At 56.9% G+C, this 12,458-nt stretch overlaps 1 protein-coding gene across 2 annotated transcripts in view; it reads right to left on the reverse strand.

Annotated features, from left to right (window-relative positions):
* The window catches only part of CARD10 (caspase recruitment domain family member 10), a 28,801-nt gene extending 16,972 nt beyond the window's left edge, over positions 1 to 11,829 (reverse strand). The window contains exons 1-8 of one of the 2 annotated variants that reach the window (XM_080659342.1): positions 11,598 to 11,829; positions 11,170 to 11,421; positions 10,165 to 10,302; positions 8,048 to 8,373; positions 3,788 to 3,991; positions 2,797 to 2,952; positions 2,070 to 2,195; positions 779 to 970 (exon numbers count right to left, since the gene is read on the reverse strand). In XM_080659342.1, the coding sequence (XP_080515468.1) occupies positions 779 to 970; positions 2,070 to 2,195; positions 2,797 to 2,952; positions 3,788 to 3,991; positions 8,048 to 8,373; positions 10,165 to 10,302; positions 11,170 to 11,421; positions 11,598 to 11,745 (1,542 nt within the window). In that variant the 5' untranslated portion in view covers positions 11,746 to 11,829. The remainder of the gene's footprint in view (positions 1 to 778; positions 971 to 2,069; positions 2,196 to 2,796; positions 2,953 to 3,787; positions 3,992 to 8,047; positions 8,374 to 10,164; positions 10,303 to 11,169; positions 11,422 to 11,597) is intronic. The other variant, XM_080659343.1, reaches the window with a different exon arrangement.
* Positions 11,830 to 12,458: the final 629 nt, after the last annotated feature.

Genomic DNA, 12,458 nt, shown 5'->3' on the forward strand with positions numbered 1-12,458 from the left:
CCTTTGTTCTGTTCCTCCGGGTATTAAACACCTGGCCTGTTGATTATCTCCAAGTAAAATCAAGATAGGAAAAGGCAGAGTTCCCGGCAGACATCCAAGAACTAGTATCTAGTTTTCCAGGGGTGTGTGGACACAGCTCCAGTACTGGCTGGCTGTGTGACCTTGGCCAAGCCCCTGACCCTCTCTGGGCCCTGTGCAAGGAGGGCACTGGACTAGCTGGTCTCTGAGGGGCTTTTAGGGCCCACGTTTCGCATTCCAAGATGCTCACAGGCCCTCAGGCCACTGGGCTTCTCCAAGTGTTGGCAAAGACAGGCTTCAAACTAGACTTGGTGCCCCAGGAGCAAGCCCAGAAACTCAGAGACCCACATGCCCCATGCCTCTGTCCCGTTCCCTATGCACCAACCCACACCCACCCTAGCTGGGGTGCCCCACCAGACCGGCATATCCTCCCTCCTGGCCACGAGCTCCCTCCAAGCCAGCATGTTCTTGGCGCAGGGTGAGGGATCCAGCCAGGACCCACACATTGCCTCCCAGAACCTGCATCTTCTCAGGCCCAGCTGAGCGTTCCCAGTGGGTCCCACGTGATCCCACCACCGCTGAAGGCTCCCATCAATCCTGCAAGTCCCACTCCCAGCTGAGGGCTCCTGCCAGTTCCCCCACGTTCCCACCCTCAACCGAGATCTCCCACCAGGTCCCGCGAGTTCCCACCCCTGGCCAAAAGCTCCTGCCAGGGCCCCAGCATGCCAACCAGGACCCTGTAACTCCTCCTGCCCATCACCTTGAGGCAGGGCCCGCCCTGGGCCCGCTGCAGCTGCGCCTCCAGCAGGGCTTTGGTGCCCTCCAGGCCGGTGAGTGTGGTCAGCAGCTCGTCCCGCTCGGCCTCCAGGCTCCGCACCTGCTTGCGGTACTGGTCCTTCTCGATGAGGCTCTGTGAGTACTGCAGCTGGATGTGGTCGCGGCTCTGGATGGCCTGGGAGGGCGAAGGCGCCACAGTGACTCGGCTGGCTCGGCCTCCGACCGCACGGATGGGGGTGGCAGCAGGAATAGCATTTCCTGTGTGCCGGGCCCTGGGCTTAATATCAGCTCATTTAATCAGCACACTCACCCTCCAAGTGAGACCGTCTCATTATTCTCATCTTATAAATAAGGAAACCAAGGCAGCAGGGGCAGGGCTGGGATTCAAACCCAGGAAAAGTCCATGCTCTTACCATTTCCCAAGAACAACTTAAAACTGTGAGACCTACTGTGTGTGGCCAGCTTAGCTCACAGCATCCCCGCCTAGTGGAGGAGCCTGGATTCAAACCCATCCCATTGCGTCCAAAGCACTTTTCCCCACGATGAAGCCCAGGGTCCCTGAGAGCTGGGCCCATGCCTGGACCTGCCACTGCCCCACTGCCCCAGCGGGAGCTGGAGACAGAGGCCCAGCGGCCAGGAGCAACCGGGTGAAGGGCAGATCCCTGAACCCACCCAAACCACAGAACCACAGTGTCCGGGATAAAGCCTGAATCGGCCTCTTCACCAAGCCCGCCAGCGGATTCTGAGGCCCATTCTAATGCGCTGACTTCAACTCCTCTAGTGGGATTCAAACTTGGTCTGAGGACAGAACTCCTGCCCTCCCCAGTGCGTGGGAGCCTTGCACAGGCCTGGGGGCCAGAGGAGTTGGCCTGGGTCCTCAGCCCACCCTGTGGCCTCAGACGGAGCGGGCCATGGTGCCCAGGGCTTGGGAGCCAGAGCTTTTGAGAATTTCTTCATCAGCAAATATTTGCAAGCACCTCCCCTGCGGAGGTCTTGTTTTTGACTTGGAGAGAATAGAAATTCAGGAGTAAAAAGCGCCAGGACCAACTCCCTAACTGTCCCAGGAGCTCAGGTGAGCAAGTGTGCTCAGGGGCAAGGCTGGCATACCTAGAGTGCTCAAGGCCCCCCCCTGTCTGTGTCCTCCTGGCCTACATGCCCCTCCTAACCAGTCAGTGCCCTGTGGAAGTCCCTGTTCCACAATTCTAGTTCCGTCCACTTCTCCTCGTCTGCCCGTCTACCGGGCCAGGGCCTCGCGCACAGCAGGCGGGGCTCACCTGGTCCCGCTCCTTCTCAATCTCCTCCAGCTGGGCCAGGATGGTGGCCATGCGGTGCTTGTACAGGTCGCAGTCCTTCTGCAGCGTGCGGTGCTTCAGCCGCAGGTCCTCCATCTCCTGCAGGTACTGCGGGCGGGCGGTGGAGCGGCACAGGGTGGAACATGCCAGGGTCAGACCACAAGGTTGGTGACCAAGGAAAGCCAACCAGCAGGTGCCCAACAGGTCCAGAGAGAGATGCCTGAGCCCCCAAAACAAGCGCCCATCCGATCTCGCCAGCCTGACTTCACCTCCCTGGGCCTCAGCTGCCCAATCTGTAAAATGGGACTACCAATAATGATGACGCCCTCCCCACCAACCTGGGCCTCCCATCTGAACTGCAATCTGCTCCCTGGCCCTGCTCTGCTTCTCCCACAGCCCTCATCACCCTCCCCTACGTGAAGTGGCTGACTTAGGTTGTGTGAATGGCAGACGGTGTATCTCCCCTGCTAGAGTTTAGCCTCCACAGGGACAGAGACATTTGTTTTGTTCCCTAATGTGTCTCAATAGATATTTGAGAATGAATGAATGAATGCACAGTTGCTAGCACAGTGCCTGGCGCACCTGCAGGGAAGGTCGGCGCAAGGGAACTGGTGATGCCCACCACCCTCTCCTCTTCGGGGGCCTCCGCAGCTGTGTAAGAGGAAGGCGGGGGCAGGGCAGGGTGGGGATGGTGCACGGGGGACGGTACCTTGTCCCGAAGCTCCTCGGCCCACTGCAGCTCCCCCTGCACAGTGTGCAGCTTCTGGCACAGCTCTTGTCTGCTGTCCTGCGCCTCCCGCCAGTCATGCTCCAGGATGTCCAAGAGGATGCGCTCTGAGCCTGGGGCCCCCGGCCGGCTTGCCTCCTGGGGGTCAGAGTTCAGGGCTGCCTCAGCCTCTGGCCTAGGGCCCACCTTGAGTGTCAGGGGAAGGGGGACCCACCACACTAGCTCTGCCACCTGGGCAAAGGGCCTTGACCTCTCTGGACCTTGGTTTCCCAAATATAGAGTGGGCGTGGCCCACCAGCCCTGCCCACCCCCCAGGGAACATCTGGGGTGCAGATGAGCTAAGGGCATGAGGCACGCTTGAACAAGTTCCGCCAGGATCATGTTCCGGAACAAGAACGAGGCACGCTTTCTCCTGCTCAGGCCCCCACAGCTGCCAGGGCAGCAGATAGGTGCTATTTCCAAGGCCTATTCCTGCCCCTCTCACAAGGGGTCTTCGGAGGGGCTGAGCCTGTCCACAGCAGGTAGACCATGGGCCCAAGATCCACCCCTAAACCCACACCCCAGCCAGGCACCCCCAACCCTATGAAGTACACCAGAACCCTGGCTCCCACCCCCCACTTCCTGTGTGTAGCAATGGCCAGGTGGCCAGGCCACACTGTCACTGACCTGCCACAGGACCCCCAGCAAGCCCTGGGCCACCCAGACCTCAGGGGTCTCAACTTTCCAGACTGTTCTACAAATAATAAAAGCTGGGAGCCCTTTCCCCCTAAAAATGCTCACACACAAAATCAGGTGCACAGTGGCAAAGCATCCAGAGGCCCCACGGGGCCACCCACAGACCATAGACTAAAGGCCAGAGAGCAGAACGCTCAGCCAAGACAAGAGGCCAGCCAGGGTCCATCCGATCTCATCCCAGGTGTAGACTCCTCATTCTCTGACTGCCCGCCCCCGCCCCCAGTGGCCACCTTCGAACCTGCTGCCGACCCTCCTGCAGCTCCTTCAGGGACGCGGTCAGCCGCTGATTCTCTGCACGCAGCTCAGAGACCAGGTCCACGCTGTCCGGCTCCTTCTCCTTCTCCTTCTCCTTCTCCTCTGCCCCGGGGGGTGGCCCCCTGGTCCTGCGGAGCAGTGCACACTCTTCCTCCAGCCGGCTCACCTTTAGCTTCAGCTGATCCACCTGGGGAGCAACACATGGGTCAGCCCAGGGGGGGATGCAGCCCAGGGAAGGACCCCAGGTAGGCCCATGGGGAGAAGGCCTGCTCCTCATTCCTGGGTGCCTCCCGGATCCCCAGAGGGGCCTGAGCGGGAGTCTCCCTGGACTTGTCTATGAAGGAGGTACCAGCTGGGCAAACATGATGAGAAAGGAAGGGGGCGGCAGGGCCAAGCCACCCTCCCAGGGGCCTCTGCTTCAAGGACTTTTGGCCGCGGTGCTGCATCACAACCGACTTGCCGGTTCATCAGTCCCACGGTTCTGACACGGAGAACACGCCATAGGGCCCAGTACCAGCTGACGGAGGAGAAGGAGGGCTACACTGAGAAGGGGGGACCAGGGTCTGGGCCCAGCTCCGCCTCTAACTCAGTGTGGCCTTTGGCAAGTCCTGGGCTCTCTTTGTGCCTCAGTTTCCTCATCTCCCAGGGGAGAGGAGGAAGAGGATGGTTTTGAGGGTCCCCAGGCCCCCCTCTAGCAGATCGGGCTGTTAGTTCATCCTCAACAAGAACTCCGAGCCTGGGGTCCAGGTTTCATTTGTACTACTTTTGCCCTCTGTCATCCTGAGCAAGTCACTTACCTCCTCTGGGCCTCCGTTTCTTCATAGGTAAAATGGGCCCGTTCATTCCCCCTGCTCCATGCATGACCTGCCTCCCAAAGTCATTGCAAGAATCAAACAAGACAGAAGGTGGGCCGAGACCTTTAAACTGCCAGCGGCTGTCTGCACAGCTTTAAAATAACCCCAACCTGCCACCACAAGGTGTGTGCGGCCGGAGCTGGCCAGGGTGGTGGCTGGGTGGCTGTGAGGTGGTCGGCCGGCTGAGAGCATATGCACAATCGGTTTGCTGGATGATAACCGCACTCAGCCAGCGGTATTTTCCAAATCCATGTGGGGTCCGAGGTTGCTAGACAGTGGCAAGAAGGAGCAGCAGGTGGCAGGCCACAAAATGAAGTCATTGTTGAAAAAAGGCACAATGACCTCTGGTGCCGATGTCTGGTGCCCTAGGAATGCCCTGGCCTCTCTCGGAAAATGACTGGCAGCCCCACACTTCCCAGAGCCAAGCATGGCCACACACACACACACACACACACACACACAAACACACACACACATGGGTCTGAAGGCTGGGTCAGGAGTTTCTCCTCCTCCGCAAAAGGCTCAGAAAGAAATTCATGATTCTCACATTCCTTTCCCTCACAAAACATGCTTTGTAAACCGTCGGAGAAAGACAGCTAGTTACAAGGGCAAGCGTGGTCCCACCCTCTCCAGCAAACCGCAGCCACACACCACAGCCTCCCGCCTGACCCTTGGCCGGCAAACTCCCGCAGTGAGCTCAGCGGGCAGGGCACCTGGGAGTCTGCTGAATGCCAGGAAATGCGGATGCATTTAATCCTGGGGTACAAACTCACTCCGCACAAAATTACAGTGTTGGTTCCTTAAGTTTATGTTGCTCGGAAATGGCAGCTCATTAAATTTGCACCTTATAAAGCATAGTATTAAGTCACAGCCACCATACACCTGTCCGTGGGGAGAGGAGACCCAAGATGCCAAGCCAGAAACCATCAGCTGTTCTACTCATTTCCATCTGAAATGCCTTGGTTAATTTTTGTGGCCAAAAACAAAGCCCCCAAAATTTAGGCAAATTTACAGTAGCTACATTTAAAGAACAACTTATCCATTAGTTGAATGTCACCCCTTACCTCTACCCCCTAAACTGGGAAAAAGCAGCCATTCTCTGCCTAGTGTCAGGTTCTCTTACCCTTAGGTGGTCACACTATGCGCACCGATAGCTAATCTGCAGATCCAGAGGCACCTCCAATGCCTCTTTTTTTTAAAAAAAAAAAAATCCTCACCTGATTTTGACAGAGAGAAACATCAATGTGAGAGAAAAACATCAGACCCTCAACCTAGGTATGTGCCCTGACCATGAATCAAACCAGCAACCTTTTGGTGCACGAATGATGCTCCAAGCCATTCCAGCCACAGCCACTCCCAACGCCCTGGGCCGGTGGCCCTCACACTGTCCTCTCTGAGCAGCAGAACCCTTCTTCCAAGAACACTCATAGCAGGTCTCATGTCCATTTCAGAAAAAGCAGGCATGGATGAAGATGGGGAACCCAGCTCTCCCCATCTACCCGAGCAGTGCCCAGAGCAAGGTCAGAAATTCCCAATCGTGGGACCCTGGGAAAGTGCTCTAATCAATCTTTCTGTGTCCCAGTTTCCTCATCCATAAGTGGGGACAGTAATAGTGCCGCCACCCTTGTCCCAATAGAGTTGTTGGAAAATTCAAGGAGTCGGTGCATGGCAAGCAGTGAGGACCACGCCTGGGCATAGGAGGTGCTGTCTCATTATATCATCCTTCTCTGTGACCTCCCGCCTCCAGCACGGTGAGGAAACTGAGGCACAGAGAGGAAAGCCTTGCCCAGGCCACCCTTTGCTCAATCTGCAGCCAGTCTTTGGGCCTCAGACAGTCCAATCTCATGCCAAACACCAAGCAGGCAGAGAACAGCCTCCTGGTCACCCCACTCCAAGCATCTGCCTCCCACACCCCCGATCGGGCCTGGCAGTCTAGGCCCTTCAACCTGTGGCCTCAACACCCCCAATCAGGACTCGTTTCCCCAAACCTCAACATGCTGGTGTGCACAGCCACTGGCTCCCGCACACCAGGGCACCCACACGACAGCCTCCAACAGGCACCTGTCACCACCTGCCCGCAGCCTCTGCTGAAGCTCATGGGTCTTCCAACCCCAGCGTCAGCATCCCCCAAGGCAGCCTCGCACAGTATTGCTGGAGAGAGCCTACTGTGTGCCACTGGCACTGTTAAATCCTTTAAACAGCCCTGGCCTGTGTTGCTCAATGGTTAGAGCCTCCGCTCACACACTGAAGGGTCTCAGGTTTGATTCCCAGTCAGAGGCACATGCCTGGGTTGCAGGTTGGATCCCCAGCCCCAGTGGGGGAGCATGTGAGAGGCAACCAATCGATGTGTCTCTTTCACATCGATGTTTCTGTTTTTCTCTCTCTCTTTCCTTCTCTCTCCCCTCCCTCCCTTCCTTCCACTCTCTCTGGGAAAAGGAAAAAAAAAATCAATGGGAAAAATATCCTCAGGTGAGGATTAAAAATAAAATCCTTGAAACAATCCCGGGGGCAGTAAAGTTCCAGTTTCATCCCCATGCGGAGAGCCAATAGGAAACCAAGAAGGGAGGCTCGGTGTCTCCACCTGTAGGAGGCGGGGCCTCGTTCCCTGCTGGAGGGGGCCGGGTGAGATCTCACCCGGACAAGATCGGGCAGAACAGCATCACGGGGCAAGGCCAGCACTGGTGCCAGGCAGACCTGGTTCAACTCCAGGTTCCATTCCCAGCGTTGTGATGAGCAAGTCCCTTTACAATCTGAGCCCAGTGTCTGCGTTCCAAAATGAGAACCTAGTGCATGGCACCTTCATGGGAACGTATGACGTGATGCATGTAACCAGCATGGCACACAGAAGCACTTAATAATAATAATAATAATAATAATAATAATAATAATAAAACAATGGCTAATGACAATACAGGGTTTGAGCACTAACTCTGTGCAGGCACTGTACATATCTTAAACTGATACACCCTGGTAACCCAAGTTTTCTCCACCTCAGCACTTGCTGACATTTTGGGTTAAATAATTCTTGGTTTGGGGGGCTGTCCTGTGCTCTGTAGGATGTTTATCAGCAACACTGGCCTCTACCCACTAGATGCCGATAGGACACAACTAGCTATAATGATGAAAAATGTTTCCTGACATGGCCATTGTTTCTGGGGGCAAAATTGTCCCCAGTTGAGAACCACAGCCATAACTCAATGAAATAAGTACCCTCAACACCTCTATATTACAGATGAGAAAACTGAGGCACGGGGTAGTGAAAGGACTTGCCCATAGCCCAATAGCTGGCCGATGGTGGCTCTGGGACACGAGCTGGCTACCATATTACCATCCTTTTTCATAAAGATCACCCCTGCCCCACGGTGCCCTGTCCACCGCCCAGGGCCTACCGCCAGCTGCAAGTCCCGGCTGCGCAGGACGGCAGAGTTCTTCTCCTCGCTGAGCTGCGCCAGACGCATGGCGATCATGTAATTTTCATCCTTGAGCCGCAGCAGCTCCAGGCTGCCCACCTCCCAGTCCTCCCGCAGCCGCTGGCAGCGCTCCTGAGCCTGCTGCTGTTCCCGCAGCCGCTGCTCCAGTCCTGCCCGCTCCTCCTCGAGCACCCGGCCTCGAGCCTGCAGCTGCTGCTCCCTCTGCAGCTGGCTCTTTCGAGCCTCCCGCAGCCGCCGGACCTCTGTCATCAGGAACTGGGTCAGGCCCTCGGGGCCCTCCTCATCTGCCGGACACAGTGGGGAGAAAAGTCAAGTCAGGCAAATAAAACCCACAGGGATAGCAAACTGCACAGGAAAACCCAAACCACAAAAACACTAGAAGAAAACTCTGGAATATGCAGCGTGTCTCAAAAAATGTATACACACTTTAATAGCTGATAGCTCAATTTTGAAAATGAAATGTATTTTAATAAACACTGCCTTTATAATTATTCAAAATGTATATACATTTTTGGGGGACACCCTATGTTTTTATAATTTAGGGGTAAGGAAGGCCTTCCTAAATAAGGCACAAAATCAGAAGCTATAAAAGCAAAGATAGACAAATCCATATACAAATGTTAAACTTTCAGAATGATGGAAAGATGTAACAAAGTTAAAAAAAAAAACAAGCAATAGAGCAAAAGAAAAATACAAGAATTCAGAGCCATCATACATAAAGAGCTTTTACAAATCAATAAAAAGAGGCAAACAAACAAATAAAAATAAAGGTAAAAACTATCAGTAGGTAAGTCCCAAAACAAAAGTGGCTAATAAATAGGCCCTACCTCACCAGCTATAATAATAATGGCCACTAACATTTAACTTTATCCTTTGGGCTAGATACATATGTTAATTTATTTAATCTTCATGACAACACTTACGATAGGTACTATTATTGTACCTACCCTAAAGACAGAGAAACTGAGGCACAGAAAGGTCATGTCACTTGCCCAAGGCTTACTAATTTGTAAGCTATGAATTATATCTCTCAATGAAGTACAACCTTAAAAAACAATAACATTATTTTTGACATATCAAACCGGCAAAAATGTTTTTACATCCCCAGGATGCATGAGGGTACAGCAGAATGGACACCCATATACTGCTGCTGGGATGTCTGTTGATTTCACATTTAAAATACACACTCTCATTGAGAAACTTTACTTCTCAGACCTCTCCTCCTGAGATATACACTTGCACAAAGATGCATATAAAAGGATGTCCCCAGCATTGTTTGTAATGTTGCGAAACTGGAAACAACCTAGATGTCCATCAGCAGGGGACCAGTTAAGTGATTTGTGGCAAGCATCGCTAAGGAACACTATGCAGTCATTTAAAACAAGTGTAACAAGCGTCGGCCTGCAGACTGAAGGGTCCCAGGTTTGATTCCGGCCAAGGGCACATGCCCGGGTTGTGGGCTCGATCCCCAGTGGGGGGCGTGCAGGAGGCAGCCGATCAATGATTCTCTCTCATCATTGATGTTTCTATCTCTCTATCCCTCTCCCTTCCTCTCTGAAATCAATAAAGAAATATATTTTAAAACAAGTGTAACAGATGTAGGGGAAATCAGTTGTTCTGAGAAATAGCAAAATACAGAGCAGCACATGTAGGATGATCGTGTGTGTGTGTGTGTGTGTGTGTGTGTGTGTGTAAATGCAAAGAAAAGGGAGACTCGACGAAGTGTTACCAGCAGAGCAGAGCTGAAGGAAGAAGTAAAGGTCTTTCCTTTTTATTCTAAAGTCACCTGGACTGTTGGAACTTTTTACATAAGAAACTGTACACCCATGGATGTCTGACACGTACATGCCTGCAATCAATTTTAGGGGCCTGGGTTCTGAACTCTGACTAACGGGATTGGAATCCCAGCCCCACACGCAGCCTGCTCCGGGGCCTTGGGCAAACCTCTTCGGGTCTCTGTGCCTCAGTCTCCCTCTCTGTTCCACAGGGTTCATCGGAGTGCCTCCCTGACGGGACAAGGCAAGGGACCTCTGCAAGGGTGCGGGAGCTGCGGCACCCACTGCGGACCCACTCACCCAGGATCATGGAGCAGCGCTGGGCCGGCTCCTGGCCCGTGAGCAGCGTGAAGTGCTCGGGGTAGTAGAACTCCAGGGCTTCCAGGAAGGCCTCGTAGCCCCGCTTCCCCCGGCAGCGCAGGATGTCCATGAGGCGCCCTGGGAACCGGCAGGAGGGCGCCCAGGGTTCAAGGTGAGGGCTTCCCCCAGTGCCTAGCCAGTCCCCCCCCCACACACACAGTGTTACAGGGCCCACATTCCCCACATTTTTAAGACATTGATACACACAGGGGCCTGTCTCAACTCATCATGGGGAAAGCCCCCCCATAGCACCTGAGCTTCAACAGTGCCCCCCTCCTGCCTGCCCCCCCCACACACACACACACACACGCAGGCCCAGCAAATGCTGCCTGCCTTTTCAATGACACACCCACCGAAGCCCCCTCTATCGCCAAAAACAAAGTAAAATAGTTCTCCCATTGGCCAATTCCTGCAAGTCCATAGACCCTCAACCCTTTGCCAGCCCTGGTTCAAAGCCCGCGCTGTGGGAGGGCACCCTCACGAAGCTGAGATGGGTCCTGAGCACTTGGAGGAAAACGAGTCCTCAAGGAGTGTGTGGCTCACAGGGGGGGGGGGGGGGGGGGGGCACAGGGAACTGAGGAAACCAAAGGGCGCAGGAAGATGCCAAGGCACCAGCTGTGACCCGGAGGTGCCTGGCCGCCCTGGCGACCACATCCAACCACCCCCCCCCCTAATTTGGGCCCAGGACGTGGGAGGAAACCCCAAGGCAGACCAAACCCAGACGCCGCTGTGGGCGCCGCGGACCTGCTTGGTCAGGACAGTGACAGTGGTTTGGGAGGTGGCAGGATGGTGGGCACACCGGCCATCCCACTCTGCGGATGTGGAGACCGAGGCCCAAGGGTCAGAGCTGTTGGCCTCTAGCTCCGGGCTCCGGGCTCCGGGCGCCGCGCTCAGGGGCGCCGCCCACTCGGGCCCGAGGGGTCCCGACCCCGACCCCCAGCTCACCCGTGCGGTTGACGCGGCACGGGAAGCGGTAGGTGCTCAGCACCTCCTCCTCGTCCTGCTCGTCGATGACCCGGCACTGGCGCAGGTATGGCGTGAGCTTGGCCGGGTTGAGGGCGCGAGTCAGCCGATGCCGGACACCCTCGATCCGTTCCCACAGAGCGTCCTCCTCCGCCTCGGACCCCGAACCGGCCCCAGCCTCCTCCTCGGCCTCCCCCGCCTCGGCCCCGCCCGGCATGGTCGCGTCCTCGGGGTCTGCGGGCCAGAGGAGCCGGAGATCAGCGGGGTGCCCCGGGGCGGGGAGGGGCGCCGGCGATCTCATCTCAGGGCGTCGCCCGCCGGCCCCAGCGCCCCACGTCCCCGGCGCCCCTCTCTGCGCCCCGTCCGCCGGGCTGTGCGCGGCCCCCGCGGCCCCCGCGGCCCCGACTCACCCCGCACGCCGCAGCCGCCTCGGGCGCCGGGTTCTGCGCTCGGGCGGCGGCTCCGCCGGCGCAAAGGAGCGGTGTCCCCGGCGCTCCCAACACTCCCGGCTCCGTCCCCGTCCACGCCGTTGCCGGGGCTGCCCGGGCCTCCCCTCATCGCCGCCCCGGCGCGGGCCGAGAGTCCGGCTGGGCCCCCGCACGCCCTGCCTCCCCGCCGTCCGGCCGCGCCTCCCCCAGCTTCCTGTTTCCCGCGGGCTCTCTCGGCCGGCTCGGCTCAGCGGGGTCCGCGCGGCCCGCCCACACCTGCCCGGCCTCCAGTGGGGCGGGGCTGGACACGCAGGTTTACACCCTCCCGCACGCCGCGCCGGGACACACCTTCCCGTAATGGGGCGCGGGCTCCCCACGCCCGCTGCGCGCCACCCCACCCCACTACACACACACACACACTCACACACACACACACACACACACACACACACACACACGCACACACAACGCCCCCTCCGCGCCCCCTCGAGAGGCTCCTGCTCGCACCTGGCGGGGACCTCGCATGGAGGCGCACAGGTCACTCTGGCACAGTCCCACGGGCACACGGTGACGCCCCCAGAGCTCCCGCAGCACAGTAGTCCTACACAACCTACACCTCACCCACCATGTGCATTTGCCACAGGCCGGGTCACAATCCTATGTGCTTCTTCCTTTCCCAGGAAATGACCTGAAGTGGGCGCCAGGGGTCCCAGGCTTCAGAGAGCTCCCGGGGGTCTCTCCCCGCAGGGCACCTCTACGGCCCTGCTCAGCTGTGGGGCCCTGCTCAGCTGTGGGGCCCTGCGTGTGGGAGCACTACCTGGGAGCGTTGGGTCCTGATCCTGG

The sequence above is a fragment of the Plecotus auritus genome (assembly GCF_963455305.1).
Source record: "Plecotus auritus genome assembly, chromosome: 3".
Classification (NCBI taxonomy): Eukaryota; Metazoa; Chordata; class Mammalia; order Chiroptera; family Vespertilionidae; genus Plecotus; species Plecotus auritus.